General features: G+C 57.8%; 1 protein-coding gene across 1 annotated transcript in view; it reads right to left on the bottom strand.

The window, feature by feature from the left end:
• DAPK3 (death associated protein kinase 3) overlaps positions 1-18,082 on the bottom strand; it is an 80,541-nt gene that overhangs the window by 37,042 nt on the left and 25,417 nt on the right. Inside the window, exon 2 of the mRNA XM_069217931.1 lies at positions 14,150-14,277. Within this exon, the coding sequence (XP_069074032.1) occupies positions 14,150-14,211 (62 nt within the window). The 5' untranslated portion in view covers positions 14,212-14,277. The remainder of the gene's footprint in view (positions 1-14,149; positions 14,278-18,082) is intronic.

Here is an 18,082-nt window from a genome sequence, read left to right as displayed (position 1 = left end):
ACAGTATCAGCCTAGGACTGCACTCTCTGCCCGGTCATACCACAGTACCAGCCTAGGACTGCACTCTCTCACACTCAACCCTCCCCTGCCATACCACAGTACCAGCTTAGGACTCCATGTTCTTCCACTCAACCCTTCGCTGCCTGGTCATAGCACAGTACCCGCCTAGGACTGCACTCTCTCCCACTCTACTCTCCGTTGCCCGGTCATACCACAGCACCAGCCTAGGACTGCACTCTTTCCCACTCAGCCCTCCGCTGCACGGTCAAACCACTGTACCAGCCTACGACTGCACTCTCACCCATTCAAGCTGCCCCTGCCCGGGCATAGTACAGTACCAGCCTAGGACTGCACTCTCCCACTCAACCCGCCCCTGCCCGGTCATGGCACGGTACCAGCCTAGGACTGCACTCTCCCACTCAACCCACCCCTGCCCGGTCACACCATAGTACCAGCCTAGGACTGCACACTCTCCCACTCAACCCGCCCCGTCATAGCACGGTACCAGCCTAGGACTGCACTCTCTCCCATTCAGCCCTCCCCTGCCCGGTCAAACCACATTACCAGCCTAGGACTGCACTCTCTCCCACTCAACCCTCCCCTGCCCAGTCATAGTACAGTACCAGCCTAGGACTGCACTCTCTCCCACTCAACCCTCCGCTGCCCAGTCATACCCTGTACCAGCCTAGGACTGCACAGTCCCCCTCAACCCGCCCCTGCCCGGTCACACCATAGGACCAGCCTAGGACTGCACTCTCCCACTCAACCCTCCACTGCCCGGTCACACCATAGGACCAGCCTAGGACTGCACTCTCCCACTCAACCCTCCACTGCCCGGTCATAGCACGGTACCAGCCTAGGACTGCACGTTCTTCTAATCAACCCTCCGCTGCCCAGTCATACCCTGTACCAGCCTAGGACTGCACTTTCTCCCACTCAACCCGCCCCTGCCCGGTCACACCACAGGACCAGCCTAGGACTGCACTCTCCCACTCAACCCTCCACTGCCCGGGCATAGTACAGTACCAGCCTAGGACTGCACTCTCCCACTCAACCCGCCCCTGCCCGGTCACACCATAGGACCAGCATAGGACTGCACTCTCACACTCAACCCGCCCCTGCTCGGTCACACCATAGGACCAGCCTAGGACTGCACTCTCCCACTCAACCCTCCACTGCCCCGGCATAGTACAGTACCAGCCTAGGACTGCACTCTCCCACTCCACCCTCCACTGCCCCGGCATAGTACAGTACCAGCCTAGGACTGCACTCTCCCACTCAACTTGCCCCTGCACACCATAGTACCAGCCTAGGACTGCACTCTCCCACTCAACCCTCCACTGCCCGGGCATAGTACAGTACCAGCCTAGGACTGCACTCTCCCACTCAACCCGCCCCTGCCCGGTCACACCATAGGACCAGCCTAGGACTGCACTCTCCCACTCAACCCGCCCCTGCCCGGTCACACCATAGGACCAGCCTAGGACTGCACTCTCCCACTCAACCCGCCCCTGCTCGGTCACACCACAGGACCAGCCTAGGACTGCACTCTCCCAATCAACCCGCCCCTGCCCGGTCATGGCACAGTACCAGCCTAGGACTGCACACTCTCCCCCTCAACCCAGCCCTGCCCGGTCACACCATAGTACCAGCCTAGGACTGCACTCTCCCACTCAACCCTCCACTGCCAGGGCATAGTACAGTACCAGCCTAGGACTGCACTCTCCCACTCAACCCGCCCCTGCCCGGTCATACCATAGTACCAGCCTAGGACTGCACTCTCCCACTCAACCCGCCCCTGCCCGGTCATGGCATAGAACCAGCCTAGGACTGCACTCTCCCACTCAACCCGCCCCTGCCCGGTCACATCATAGTACCAGCCTAGGACTGCACTCTCCCACTCAACCCGCCCCTGCTCGGTCACACCACAGGACCAGCCTAGGACTGCACTCTCCCAATCAACCCGCCCCTGCCCGGTCATGGCACAGTACCAGCCTAGGACTGCACGCTCCCACTCAGCCATCCCCTGCCCGGTCATACCCTGTACCAGCCTAGGACTGCACTCTCCCAATCAACCCACCCCTGCCCGGTCAAGGCATAGAACCAGCCTAGGACTGCACTCTCCCCCTCAACCCGCCCCTGCCCGGTCACACCATAGGACCAGCCTAGGACTGCACTCTCTCCCACTCAACCCTCCACTGCTCGGTCATGGCACAGTACCAGCCTAGGACTGCACTCTCCCACTCAACCCTCCACTGCCCGGGCATAGTACAGTACCAGCCTAGGACTGCACTCTCCCACTCAACCCGCCCCTGCCCGGTCATGGCACGGTACCAGCCTAGGATTGCACTCTCCCACTCAACCCACCCCTGCCCGGTCACACCATAGTACCAGCCTAGGACTGCACACTCTCCCACTCAACCCGCCCCTGCCCGGTCATAGCACGGTACCAGCCTAGGACTGCACTCTCTCCCATTCAGCCCTCCCCTGCCCGGTCAAACCACATTACCAGCCTAGGACTGCACTCTCTCCCAATCAACCCTCCCCTGCCCAGTCATAGTACAGTACCAGCCTAGGACTGCACTCTCTCCCACTCAACCCTCCGCTGCCCAGTCATACCCTGTACCAGCCTAGGACTGCACAGTCCCCCTCAACCCGCCCCTGCCCGGTCACACCATAGGACCAGCCTAGGACTGCACTCTCCCACTCAACCCTCCACTGCCCGGTCACACCATAGGACCAGCCTAGGACTGCACTCTCCCACTCAACCCTCCACTGCCCGGTCATAGCACGGTACCAGCCTAGGACTGCACGTTCTTCTAATCAACCCTCCGCTGCCCAGTCATACCCTGTACCAGCCTAGGACTGCACTTTCTCCCACTTAACCCGCCCCTGCCCGGTCAAACCATAGTACCAGCCTAGGACTGCACACTCTCCAACTCAACCCGCCCCTGCCCGGTCATAGCACGGTACCAGCCTAGGACTGCACTCTCTCCCATTCAACCCGCCCCTGCCCGGTCATACCACATTACCAGCCTAGGACTGCACTCTCTCCCACTCAACCCGCCCCTGCTCGGTCACACCACAGGACCAGCCTAGGACTGCACTCTCCCAATCAACCCGCCCCTGCCCGGTCATGGCACAGTACCAGCCTAGGACTGCACGCTCCCACTCAGCCATCCCCTGCCCGGTCATACCCTGTACCAGCCTAGGACTGCACTCTCCCAATCAACCCACCCCTGCCCGGTCAAGGCATAGAACCAGCCTAGGACTGCACTCTCCCCCTCAACCCGCCCCTGCCCGGTCACACCATAGGACCAGCCTAGGACTGCACTCTCTCCCACTCAACCCTCCACTGCTCGGTCATGGCACAGTACCAGCCTAGGACTGCACTCTCCCACTCAACCCTCCACTGCCCGGGCATAGTACAGTACCAGCCTAGGACTGCACTCTCCCACTCAACCCGCCCCTGCCCGGTCATGGCACGGTACCAGCCTAGGACTGCACTCTCCCACTCAACCCACCCCTGCCCGGTCACACCATAGTACCAGCCTAGGACTGCACACTCTCCCACTCAACCCGCCCCTGCCCGGTCATAGCACGGTACCAGCCTAGGACTGCACTCTCTCCCATTCAGCCCTCCCCTGCCCGGTCAAACCACATTACCAGCCTAGGACTGCACTCTCTCCCACTCAACCCTCCCCTGCCCAGTCATAGTACAGTACCAGCCTAGGACTGCACTCTCTCCCACTCAACCCTCCGCTGCCCAGTCATACCCTGTACCAGCCTAGGACTGCACAGTCCCCCCTCAACCCGCCCCTGCCCGGTCACACCATAGGACCAGCCTAGGACTGCACTCTCCCACTCAACCCTCCACTGCCCGGTCACACCATAGGACCAGCCTAGGACTGCACTCTCCCACTCAACCCTCCACTGCCCGGTCATAGCACGGTACCAGCCTAGGACTGCACGTTCTTCTAATCAACCCTCCGCTGCCCAGTCATACCCTGTACCAGCCTAGGACTGCACTTTCTCCCACTTAACCCGCCCCTGCCCGGTCACACCATAGTACCAGCCTAGGACTGCACACTCTCCAACTCAACCCGCCCCTGCCCGGTCATAGCACGGTACCAGCCTAGGACTGCACTCTCTCCCATTCAACCCGCCCCTGCCCGGTCATACCACATTACCAGCCTAGGACTGCACTCTCTCCCATTCAACCCGCCCCTGCCCGGTCATACCCTGTACCAGCCTAGGAATGCATTCTCCCACTCAACCCGCCCCTGCCCGGTCACACCATAGTACCAGCCTAGGACTACACACTCTCCCATTCAGCCCTCCCCTGCCAATCATACCACATTACCACCATAGGACTGCACGTTCTTCCACTCAACCCTCCGATGCCCAGTCATACCCTGTACCAGCCTAGGACTGCACTTTCTCCCATTCAACCCGCCCCTGCCCGGTCATGGCACAGTACCAGACTAAGACTGCACTCTCCCACTCAACCCGCCCCTGCCCGGTCATGGCACAGTACCAGCCTAGGACTGCACTCTCTCCCATTCAACCCGCCCCTGCCCGGTCATGGCACATTACCAGACTAGGACTGCACTCTCCCACTCAACCCGCCCCTGCCCGGTCACACCATAGTACCAGCCTAGGACTGCACTCTCCCACTCAACCCGCCCCTGCTCGGTCACACCACAGGACCAGCCTAGGACTGCACTCTCCCAATCAACCCGCCCCTGCCCGGTCACACCATAGTACCAGCCTAGGACTGCACTCTCCCACTCAACCCGCCCCTGCCCGGTCACACCATAGGACCAGCCTAGGACTGCACTCTCCCACTCAACCCGCCCCTGCTCGGTCACACCACAGGACCAGCCTAGGACTGCACTCTCCCAATCAACCCGCCCCTGCCCGGTCATGGCACAGTACCAGCCTAGGACTGCACACTCTCCCCCTCAACCCGGCCCTGCCCGGTCACACCATAGTACCAGCCTAGGACTGCACTCTCCCACTCAACCCTCCACTGCCCGGGCCTAGTACAGTACCAGCCTAGGACTGCACTCTCCCACTCAACCCTCCACTGCCCCGAAATAGTACAGTACCAGCCTAGGACTGCACTCTCCCACTCAACCTGCCCCTGCCCGGTCATACCATAGTACCAGCCTAGGACTGCACTCTCCCACTCAACCCGCCCCTGCCCGGTCATGGCATAGAACCAGCCTAGGACTGCACTCTCCCACTCAACCCGCCCCTGCCCGGTCACACCATAGTACCAGCCTAGGACTGCACTCTCCCACTCAACCCGCCCCTGCTCGGTCACACCACAGTACCAGCCTAGGACTGCACTCTCCCAATCAACCCGCCCCTGCCCGGTCATGGCACAGTACCAGCCTAGGACTGCACACTCTCCCCCTCAACCCGGCCCTGCCCGGTCACACCATAGTACCAGCCTAGGACTGCACACTCCCACTCAGCTATCCCCTGCCCGGTCATACCCTGTACCAGCCTAGGACTGCACTCTCCCAATCAACCCGCCCCTGCCCGGTCAAGGCATAGAACCAGCCTAGGACTGCACTCTCCCCCTCAACCCGCCCCTGCCCGGTCACACCATAGGACCAGCCTAGGACTGCACTCTCTCCCACTCAACCCTCCACTGCTCGGTCATGGCACAGTACCAGCCTAGGACTGCACTCTCCCACTCAACCCTCCACTGCCCGGGCATAGTACAGTACCAGCCTAGGACTGCACTCTCCCACTCAACCCGCCCCTGCCCGGTCATGGAACGGTACCAGCCTAGGACTGCACTCTCTCCCATTCAGCCAGCCCCTGCCCGGTCAAACCACATTACCAGCCTAGGACTGCACTCTCTCCCACTCAACCCGCCCCTGCCCGGTCATGGGACAGTACCAGCCTAGGACTGCACTCTCTCCCACTCAACCCTCCGCTGCCCAGTCATACCCTGTACCAGCCTAGGACTGCACACTCCCCCTCAACCCGCCCCTGCCCGGTCACACCATAGGACCAGCCTAGGACTGCACTCTCCCACTCAACCCTCCACTGCCCGGTCATAGCACGGTACCAGCCTAGGACTGCACGTTCTTCTAATCAACCCTCCGCTGCCCAGTCATACCCTGTACCAGCCTAGGACTGCACTTTCTCCCACTTAACCCGCCCCTCCCCGGTCACACCATAGTACCAGCCTAGGACTACACACTCTCCCATTCAGCCCTCCCCTACCAATCATACCACATTACCACCCTAGGACTGCACGTTCTTCCACTCAACCCTCCGCTGCCCAGTCATACCCTGTACCAGCCTAGGACTGCACTTTCTCCCACTCAACCCACCCCTGCCAGGTCATGGCACAGTACCAGCCTAGGACTGCACTCTCTCCCATTCAACTCGCCCCTGCCCGGTCATGGCACAATACCAGACTAGGACTGCACTCTCCCACTCAACCCGCCCCTGCCCGGTCATGGCACGGTACCAGCCTAGGACTGCACTCTCCCACTCAACCCACCCCTGCCCGGTCACACCATAGTACCAGCCTAGGACTGCACACTCTCCCACTCAACCCGCCCCTGCCCGGTCATAGCACGGTACCAGCCTAGGACTGCACTCTCTCCCATTCAGCCCTCCCCTGCCCGGTCAAACCACATTACCAGCCTAGGACTGCACTCTCTCCCACTCAACCCTCCCCTGCCCAGTCATAGTACAGTACCAGCCTAGGACTGCACTCTCTCCCACTCAACCCTCCGCTGCCCAGTCATACCCTGTACCAGCCTAGGACTGCACTCTCCCACTCAACCCTCCACTGCCCGGTCACACCATAGGACCAGCCTAGGACTGCACTCTCCCACTCAACCCTCCACTGCCCGGTCATAGCACGGTACCAGCCTAGGACTGCACGTTCTTCTAATCAACCCTCCGCTGCCCAGTCATACCCTGTACCAGCCTAGGACTGCACTTTCTCCCACTCAACCCGCCCCTGCCCGGTCACACCACAGGACCAGCCTAGGACTGCACTCTCCCACTCAACCCGCCCCTGCCCGGTCATAGCACGGTACCAGCCTAGGACTGCACTCTCTCCCATTCAACCCGCCCCTGCCCGGTCATACCACATTACCAGCCTAGGACTGCACTCTCTCCCATTCAACCCGCCCCTGCCCGGTCATACCCTGTACCAGCCTAGGACTGCATTCTCCCACTCAACCCGCCCCTGCCCGGTCACACCATAGTACCAGCCTAGGACTACACACTCTCCCATTCAGCCCTCCCCTGCCAATCATACCACATTACCACCATAGGACTGCACGTTCTTCCACTCAACCCTCCGATGCCCAGTCATACCCTGTACCAGCCTAGGACTGCACTTTCTCCCATTCAACCCGCCCCTGCCCGGTCATGGCACAGTACCAGACTAAGACTGCACTCTCCCACTCAACCCGCCCCTGCCCGGTCATGGCACAGTACCAGCCTAGGACTGCACTCTCTCCCATTCAGCCCTCCCCTGCCCGGTCAAACCACATTACCAGCCTAGGACTGCACTCTCTCCCACTCAACCCTCCCCTGCCCAGTCATAGTACAGTACCAGCCTAGGACTGCACTCTCTCCCACTCAACCCTCCGCTGCCCAGTCATACCCTGTACCAGCCTAGGACTGCACAGTCCCCCTCAACCCGCCCCTGCCCGGTCACACCATAGGACCAGCCTAGGACTGCACTCTCCCACTCAACCCTCCACTGCCCGGTCACACCATAGGACCAGCCTAGGACTGCACTCTCCCACTCAACCCTCCACTGCCCGGTCATAGCACGGTACCAGCCTAGGACTGCACGTTCTTCTAATCAACCCTCCGCTGCCCAGTCATACCCTGCACCAGCCTAGGACTGCACTTTCTCCCACTCAACCCGCCCCTGCCCGGTCACACCACAGGACCAGCCTAGGACTGCACTCTCCCACTCAACCCGCCCCTGCCCGGTCATAGCACGGTACCAGCCTAGGACTGCACTCTCTCCCATTCAACCCGCCCCTGCCCGGTCATACCACATTACCAGCCTAGGACTGCACTCTCTCCCATTCAACCCGCCCCTGCCCGGTCATACCCTGTACCAGCCTAGGACTGCATTCTCCCACTCAACCCGCCCCTGCCCGGTCACACCATAGTACCAGCCTAGGACTACACACTCTCCCATTCAGCCCTCCCCTGCCAATCATACCACATTACCACCATAGGACTGCACGTTCTTCCACTCAACCCTCCGATGCCCAGTCATACCCTGTACCAGCCTAGGACTGCACTTTCTCCCATTCAACCCGCCCCTGCCCGGTCATGGCACAGTACCAGACTAAGACTGCACTCTCCCACTCAACCCGCCCCTGCCCGGTCATGGCACAGTACCAGCCTAGGACTGCACTCTCTCCCATTCAACCCGCCCCTGCCCGGTCATGGCACATTACCAGACTAGGACTGCACTCTCCCACTCAACCCGCCCCTGCCCGGTCACACCATAGTACCAGCCTAGGACTGCACTCTCCCACTCAACCCGCCCCTGCTCGGTCACACCACAGGACCAGCCTAGGACTGCACTCTCCCAATCAACCCGCCCCTGCCCGGTCACACCATAGTACCAGCCTAGGACTGCACTCTCCCACTCAACCCGCCCCTGCCCGGTCACACCATAGGACCAGCCTAGGACTGCACTCTCCCACTCAACCCGCCCCTGCTCGGTCACACCACAGGACCAGCCTAGGACTGCACTCTCCCAATCAACCCGCCCCTGCCCGGTCATGGCACAGTACCAGCCTAGGACTGCACACTCTCCCCCTCAACCCGGCCCTGCCCAGTCACACCATAGTACCAGCCTAGGACTGCACTCTCCCACTCAACCCTCCACTGCCCGGGCCTAGTACAGTACCAGCCTAGGACTGCACTCTCCCACTCAACCCCCCACTGCCCCAAAATAGTACAGTACCAGCCTAGGACTGCACTCTCCCACTCAACCTGCCCCTGCCCGGTCATACCATAGTACCAGCCTAGGACTGCACTCTCCCACTCAACCCGCCCCTGCCCGGTCATGGCATAGAACCAGCCTAGGACTGCACTCTCCCACTCAACCCGCCCCTGCCCGGTCACACCATAGTACCAGCCTAGGACTGCACACTCTCCCCCTCAACCCGGCCCTGCCCGGTCACACCATAGTACCAGCCTAGGACTGCACACTCCCACTCAGCCATCCCCTGCCCGGTCATACCCTGTACCAGCCTAGGACTGCACTCTCCCAATCAACCCGCCCCTGCCCGGTCAAGGCATAGAACCAGCCTAGGACTGCACTGTCCCCCTCAACCCGCCCCTGCCCGGTCACACCATAGGACCAGCCTAGGACTGCATTCTCTCCCACTCAACCCTCCACTGCTCGGTCATGGCACAGTACCAGCCTAGGACTGCACTCTCCCACTCAACCCTCCACTGCCCGGGCATAGTACAGTACCAGCCTAGGACTGCACTCTCCCACTCAACCCGCCCCTGCCCGGTCATGGAACGGTACCAGCCTAGGACTGCACTTTCTCCCATTCAGCCCGCCCCTGCCCGGTCAAACCACATTACCAGCCTAGGACTGCACTCTCACCCACTCAACCCGCCCCTGCCCGGTCATGGGACAGTACCAGCCTAGGACTGCACTCTCTCCCACTCAACCCTCCGCTGCCCAGTCATACCCTGTACCAGCCTAGGACTGCACACTCCCCCTCAACCCGCCCCTGCCCGGTCACACCATAGGACCAGCCTAGGACTGCACTCTCCCACTCAACCCTCCACTGCCCGGTCATAGCACGGTACCAGCCTAGGACTGCACGTTCTTCTAATCAACCCTCCGCTGCCCAGTCATACCCTGTACCAGCCTAGGACTGCACTTTCTCCCACTTAACCCGCCCCTCCCCGGTCACACCATAGTACCAGCCTAGGACTACACACTCTCCCATTCAGCCCTCCCCTGCCAATCATACCACATTACCACCCTAGGACTGCACGTTCTTCCACTCAACCCTCCGCTGCCCAGTCATACCCTGTACCAGCCTAGGACTGCACTTTCTCCCACTCAACCCGCCCCTGCCCGGTCATGGCACAGTACCAGCCTAGGACTGCACTCTCTCCCATTCAACTCGCCCCTGCCCGGTCATGGCACAATACCAGACTAGGACTGCACTCTCCCACTCAACCCGCCCCTGCCCGGTCACAGCACAGTACCACCCTAGGACTGCACTCTCTCCCACTCAACCCGCCCCTGCCTGGTCATAGCACAGTACCACCCTAGGACTGCACTTTCTCCCGCTCAACCCTACGCTGCCCGGTCATACCCTGTACCAGCCTAGGACTGCACTTTCTCCCACTCAACCCGCCCAGTCACAGCACAGTACCAGCCTAGGACTGCACTCTCTCCCACTCAACCCTCCGCTGCCCGGTCATACCACGGTACCAGCCTAGGACTGCACTCTCTCCCACTCAACCCTTCACTGCCCTGTCGTATGACACTACCAGCCTAGAACTGCACCCTCTCCCATTCAACCCTCTGCTGCCCAGTCATACCACAGTACCAGCCTAGGACTGCACTCTTTCCCATTCAACCCTCCTCTGGCCGGTCCTACCACAGTACCAGCCTAGGACTGCACTCTCTCCCACTCAACCTGCCCGGTCATAGCACAGTACCAGCCTAGGACTGCGTGCTCTCCCACTCAACCTGCAGCTGCCCAGTCCTACCCTGAACCAGCCTAGGACTGCACTCTCTCCCACTGAACCCTCCGCTGCCCGATCATAGCACGGTACCAGCCTAGGACTGCACTCTCTCCCACTCAACCCTGCACTGCCCAGTCATACCACAGTACCAGCCTAGGACTGCACTCTTTCCCATTCAACCCTCCTCTGGCCGGTCCTACCACAGTACCAGCCTAGGACTGCACTCTCTCCCACTCAACCTGCCCGGTCATAGCACAGTACCAGCCTAGGACTGCGTGCTCTCCCACTCAACCTGCGGCTGCCCAGTCCTACCCTGTACCAGCCTACGATTGCACTCTCTCCCAGTCAACCCTCCGCTGCCCGATCATAGCTCGGTACCAGCCTAGGACTGCACTCTCTCCCACTCAACCCTCTGCTGCCTGGTCATACCACGGTACCAGCCTAGGACTGCACTCTCCCCCACTCAACCCTCGGCTGCCGGGTCCTACCACAGTACCAGCCTAGGACTTCACTCTCCCCCACTCAACCTGCCCCTGCCCGGTCATACCACAGAACCAGCGTAGGACTGCACGTTCTTCCACTCAACCTGCGGCTGCCTGGTCATACCACAGTACCAGCCTAGGACTGCACTCTCCCCCATTCAACCCTCCCCTACCCGATCATAGCATGTTACCAGCCTAGGACTCCACTCTCTCCCACTGAACCCTCTGCTGGCCGGTCATAGCACGGTACCAGCCTAGGACTGCACTCTCTCCCATTTAACCCTCCGCTGCCCGGTGACAGCACAGTACCAGCATAGGACTGCACTCTCTCCCACTCAACCCTCCACTGCCCGGTACCAGCCTAGGACTGCACTCTCTCCCACTCAACCCTTCACTGCCAGGTACCAGCCTAGGACTGCACTCTCTCCCACTCAACCCTCCGCTGCCCCGTCATACCACAGTACCAGCCTAGGACTGCACTCTCTCCCATTCAACCCTCCACTGCTCGGTACCAGCCTAGGTCTGCACTCTCTCCCACTCAACCCTCCGCAGCCAGGTCATACCACAGTACCAGCCTAGGACTGCACTCTCTCCCACTCAACCCTCTGCTGCCCGGTCATAGCACGGTACCAGCCTGGGACTGCACTCTCTCCCACTCAACCCTCCGCTGCTGGGCCATACCACAGTACCAGCCTAGGACTGCACTCTCTCCCATTCAACACTCTGCTGCCCAGTCATACCACAGTACCAGCCTAGGACTGCACTCTCTGCCCAGTCATAGCACGGTACCAGCCTAGCACTGCACTCTTTCCCACTCAACCTGCCCGGTCATAGCACAGTACCAGCCTAGGACTGCGCTCTCTCCCACTCAACCCTCTGCTGCCCGGTCATACCACAGAACCAGCCTAGGACTGCACTCTCTCCCATTCAACCCTGGGCTGCCCGGTCATACCCGGAACACAGCCTAGGACTGCACTCTCTCCCATTCAGGCCTCCGTTGCCCGGTCATACCCTGTACCAGCCTAGGACTGCACTCTCCCCCATTCAACACTCCGCTGCCCGGTCATAGCACGGTACCAGCCTAGGACTGCACACTCCCATTCAACACTCTGCTGCCCAGTCATACCACAGTATCAGCCTAGGACTGCACTCTCTGCCCGGTCATACCACAGTACCAGCCTAGGACTGCACTCTCTCACACTCAACCCTCCCCTGCCATACCACAGTACCAGCTTAGGACTCCATGTTCTTCCACTCAACCCTTCGCTGCCTGGTCATAGCACAGTACCCGCCTAGGACTGCACTCTCTCCCACTCTACTCTCCGTTGCCCGGTCATACCACAGCACCAGCCTAGGACTGCACTCTTTCCCACTCAGCCCTCCGCTGCACGGTCAAACCACTGTACCAGCCTACGACTGCACTCTCACCCATTCAACCTGCCCCTGCCCGGTCATAGCACAGTACCAGCCTAGGACTGCGCTCTCTCCCACTCAACCCTCCCCTGCCCGGTCATAGCACAATACTAGCCTAGGACAGCGCTCTCTCCCACTCAGCCCTCGCCTGCCCGGTCATACCACAGTACCAGCCTAGGACTGCACTCTCTCCCATTCAGCCCTCTCATGCCCGGTCATAGCAGAATATCAGCCTAGGACTGCACTCATTCCCACTCAGCCCTCTGCTGCCCGGTCATAGCAAAGTACCAGCCTAGGACTGCACTCTCTCCCATTCAACCCTCCTTTGCCCCGTCATACCACAGTACCAACCTAGGACTGCACTCTCTCCCACTCAACCCTCCGCTTCCCGGTCATACCACAATACAAGCCTAGAACTGCACGTTCTTCCACTCAACCCGCCCCTGCCCGGTCATAGCACAGTACCAGCCTAGGAATGCACTTTCCTACACTCAAACCGCCGCTGCCGATCATACAACAGTATCAGCCTAGGACTGCACTTTCTTCCACTCAACCCGTTGCTGCCCGTTCATACTACAGTACCAGCTTAGGACTGCACTTTCTTCTACTCAACCCGCCCCTGCTGGGTCATACCACTGTGCCAGGCTAGAACTGTACTTTCTTCCACTCAACCCACCGCTGCCCGGTCATACCACAGTACCAGCCTAGGACTGCACTTTCTTCCACTCAATCCACCCCTGCCGATCACACCACAGTACCAGCCTAGGACTGCACTTTCTTCCACTCAACCTGCCTCTGCCCGGTCATACCACAGTACCAGCCTAGGACTGCACTTCCTTCCACTCAACCTGTTGCTGCCAGGTCATACCACAGTACCAGCCTAGGACTGCACTTTCTTCCACTCAACCTGCCGGTCATACCACAGTACCAGCCTAGGACTGCACTTTCTTCCACTCAACCTGCCCCTGCCGATCACACCACAATACCACCTGGGCTAATATGGTCCCATGCGATGTCAGAAGGACAAAGTAATTAATGAGACAGGTTTCAAAATTTCCAATCCATTCGTAAGCAGGGTCACCACCTCCCTCCAGGTCACTATGAAAGCGGTTTCCAGTCCTGGACTTTTAAGTGATACCATAATGCATTCTGGGCATTGTGGTTTTCGTTTGTTTTCACTCAACTAATTAGCTAGCACACCTGACATCAGTGATTTGAGGTTAAAGACTGCACACAGTGTCAGTGATCACCAGTAGTGAGGTGGGGATCCTCTGTGTGCCTGCTGCAACCAGCCCAGGTTTTTTCTTTGCATTAAGGGATTTGTAGTCATGATTTTAAAATGGGATAAACAGGACTACAAGTACCAGGATGCAAAGCTAAATGGCAGACTGGATGAGCTGCTCATGCGTGACACTGGAAAGCTTGGACTCTGTAAAAAGCTTCGACCAAATCGGATGCCTGAGGATGCCCATAGCCGAATATCCCAGTATGCCATGCGACAGCCTCGCACTCACCTGCCCAGCTCCTCCCCCATGTCATAGTGCGCCTCCACGTTATCCTGCTTGAAGGTCGTCATAGTGTCAACCGGCACCACAAGAGGTGGGCACTGGCTTCTGGGTTCCGCTAACTGTCAAATATCACCCTGAAAAGACAAAGAATGTAAAAAAAAATAAAAAAATTAGACACCTCAGAATAAAGCTCCAGCACAGAGGAGAGGCAGATAGGTGCACCTCATTCCCCCACTCGGCGACTGGTGCACCTCATTCTCTCTCTCGGCGACTGGTGCACCTCATTCCCCTCACTCGGCGACTGGTGCACCTCATTCCCCTCACTCGGCGACTGGTGCACCTCATTCTCTCTCTTGGCGACTGGTGCACCTCATTCCCCTCACTCGCCGACTGGTGCACCTCATTCCCCTCACTCGCCGACTGGTGCACCTCATTCCCCTCACTCGCCGACTGGTGCACCTCATTCCCCTCACTCGCCGACTGGTGCACCTCATTCCCCTCACTCGCCGACTGGTGCACCTCATTCCCCTCACTCGCCGACTGGTGCACCTCATTCCCCTCACTCGCCGACTGGTGCACCTCATTCCCCTCACTCGCCGACTGGTGCACCTCATTCCCCTCACTCGCCGACTGGTGCACCTCATTCCCTCAGGTGCGAAAGGTGCACCTCATTCCCTCAGGTGCGAAAGGTGCATCATTCCCTCAGGTGCGAAAGGTGCATCATTCCCTCAGGTGCGAAAGGTGCATCATTCCCTCAGGTGCGAAAGGTGCATCATTCCCTCAGGTGCGAAAGGTGCATCATTCCCTCAGGTGCGAAAGGTGCATCATTCCCTCAGGTGCGAAAGGTGCATCATTCCCTCAGGTGCGACAGGTGCATCATTCCCTCAGGTGCGACAGGTGCATCATTCCCTCAGGTGCGACAGGTGCATCATTCCCTCACGTGCGACAGGTGCATCATTCCCTCACGTGCGACAGGTGCATCACTCCCTCACGTGCGACAGGTGCATCACTCCCTCACGTGCGACAGGTGCATCACTCCCTCACGTGCGACAGGTGCATCACTCCCTCACGTGCGACAGGTGCATCACTCCCTCACGTGCGACAGGTGCATCATTCCCTCACGTGCGACAGGTGCATCATTCCCTCACGTGCGACAGGTGCATCATTCCCTCACGTGCGACAGGTGCATCATTCCCTCACGTGCGACAGGTGCATCATTCCCTCACGTGCGACAGGTGCATCATTCCCTCACGTGCGACAGGTGCATCATTCCCTCACGTGCGACAGGTGCATCATTCCCTCACGTGCGACAGGTGCATCATTCCCTCACGTGCGACAGGTGCATCATTCCCTCACGTGCGACAGGTGCATCATTCCCTCACGTGCGACAGGTGCATCATTCCCTCACGTGCGACAGGTGCATCATTCCCTCACGTGCGACAGGTGCATCATTCCCTCACGTGCGACAGGTGCATCTCATACCGTCTCTTGGCAACTGGTGCACCTCATTCACTCACTTGGCAACTGTAGCACCTCCTTCTGTGAAGTGATGATTGGAGAACCTCATTCTGTCACTTGAATGATTGGTAGAGCAAGTTCTGTCACCCGAGGGACTGGTGCACCTCAGTATGTTACCTGAGGGACTGGCGCACCACCTACTGGTGCACCCTATGCCATCATCTGACGGATTGGTTCACCTCATTTTATTACTTAGCAGACCGATAGATCTCATTTCACCACTTAATGAATGGAGCTCCTAACAGGTGATGGTTGAGGCACCTCGTCCAGTCACTTGAGGTAGTGGTGCATCGCATTTCACCACCACATCACTCATTCCCTCAAATGCGGGCCCCTCGTTTCTCCTCCTCCCACTCTGATGCCCCTTCAATACCACCAGAACAGTGTTCCCAATTCTTCCTCCTCCTTGCAAAGAAAAAACCCTCATTCCAGCTCCTAATGATTGGTTCCCCAATTTCTCAACCTTGATCCAGAGCCTTGTGCCTCATTTATCCTCCTCATACATTACTGTCCGTGATTCTTGCTCCTCAAAAATCTGTGCCCTTATTTCTCCTTATGATCTCCAGCAGATCAATGCCAATCTCTGCCGCCCCGTCCTGCCAGCTGTTTGGTGGCACTCATCCCTTCTCAAAGATGAGCACTTCTCCACCCTCTGCCACATAAGTGCCCCGTGTTCTTCCTCACAGATTAGCGTTTACCATACCTTTTAGCATAGATCAGTGCCCTTCAGTCTCCCTCCGAGATCGACGCCCCCTCATTACTCCTCTAACAGACTAGGGTCCTTCATTACATCTCCCAAAGTAATGCCATTTAACCCTCATCCTACAGTAGTGCACTTAATGCCATGTGCCTGAAAAGTGCACCACATTCCTTCTCCACAAGCAGTAACACCTCTAAATCCAGTTCCCCAAAGATGACTTCACTTCATTCCAACTTATCAAAGAATACTACCCCACAATCCACCGACAAAGCATAGTACTCTTCACTCCAACACTTCAGAGATTATTTCACTTCCCAAAAGGTTACTTCTCCTCCTTCCAAATCCCAAAAGATGAATGAAGCTCACCCTAACTCCAGAAGGACTTTTGCCTCTTCTTCTAGTTTTCTAAAAGAGTAGTACCTTTTATTTCACCGCTCAAAAGTATCTGCTGATCATTCCTCTGCCTCACAGATGAGTACCCCCGATTCTATACCCTCAGAAAATAGTACCCCTCATTCCACCATCCCACAGAGCCAGAGATTAGTGTTTCATTCCAGCTTCCAAAGGCTAGTGCCCATCATTCCAGGGCCTCAAACGTTACTGTCCCTTAACCCCACTCCATGAACACTGCAGCTCCTCATTCCACCCCCTAAAAGGGAGAACTAATCCTTATTCCTCCCAGCCAAGAATGACTGGCTCTTATTCCATCACCCTAACAGATATTACCTTTAATGCACCACCCAGAAGTGTATTGCTACTCATTCCACATTAGAAAGATTAGTGTGCCAACTCAAATGCTGCTTCTATTCGCCTCCCCCAAAATTAGTGCTCCTCGTCACACCTCTCCAAAGATTACTGCTTCTCGTCACACCTTCCCAAAGATTAGTGCTCCTCGTCACACTTCCTCAAAGATTAGTGATCCTCATCACGCTACCTCAAAGATTCATGCTCCTCATCACGCCTCCTCAAAGATTTGTGCTCCTCAAAGATTCGTGCTCCTCGTCACCGCTCCTCAAAGATTCGTGCTCCTCGTCGCAGCTCCTCAAAGATTCGTGCTCCTCGTCGCAGCTCCTCAAAGATTAGTCATCTTAATTTTGCCTTGTCAAAGATTAGTTCTCCTAAACCTCCTCTGTGAAGATTAGTGCTCCTTATTTCACCTCTACCCCCAAAAGATTAGTACACCTAAGGTCACTGATCCTCATTCAAGTTTCTCCAAAGAGTAGTGCTCGTCATTCTACCTCCCCACAGTTTTTTGCTCCTCATACCACCTCCACAAAGATAAGGTCTCCTCAAAGGTTACTGCTTCTCATTCTACCTCCCCAAAGACCAGTGTCCCCTGTTTTAATTTCCCAAAGATTGGCAATTCCAGACCGACCTCCTCAAAACTGGTTCCCTTCATGCCTTCACAAATGCCCATGCCAGACAATCCAGTGAGACTGGTCAAAGCCAATCATTCCTGTTCACATAAATAAAAAATCCACATTCTGTATTACAGACTAGTGTTCCGCAATCCTCCTTGCACACATTAGCGCCCTGTAGGAAGCTGGCTCTATGGTGCACTAAAAGGAAGTACACCTTGCAGAGTGTTAAGTTGATCCCCAATTGGTTTGCAGAGGCAAAAGTAGATAGGACAAATGCTCTATTTTGTGGTAATGTGGGCGAGCAAGTAACCTTATCATGAGGGTAGTGCTAAGCATTTGATGTACTCACAGAGGCAATAA

This window comes from Pleurodeles waltl, chromosome 12, assembly GCF_031143425.1.
Source record: "Pleurodeles waltl isolate 20211129_DDA chromosome 12, aPleWal1.hap1.20221129, whole genome shotgun sequence".
Lineage (NCBI taxonomy): Eukaryota > Metazoa > Chordata > Amphibia > Caudata > Salamandridae > Pleurodeles > Pleurodeles waltl.
Note: the sequence above shows the minus strand (reverse complement) of the source record. Positions and strands in the feature narration are given on the sequence as shown.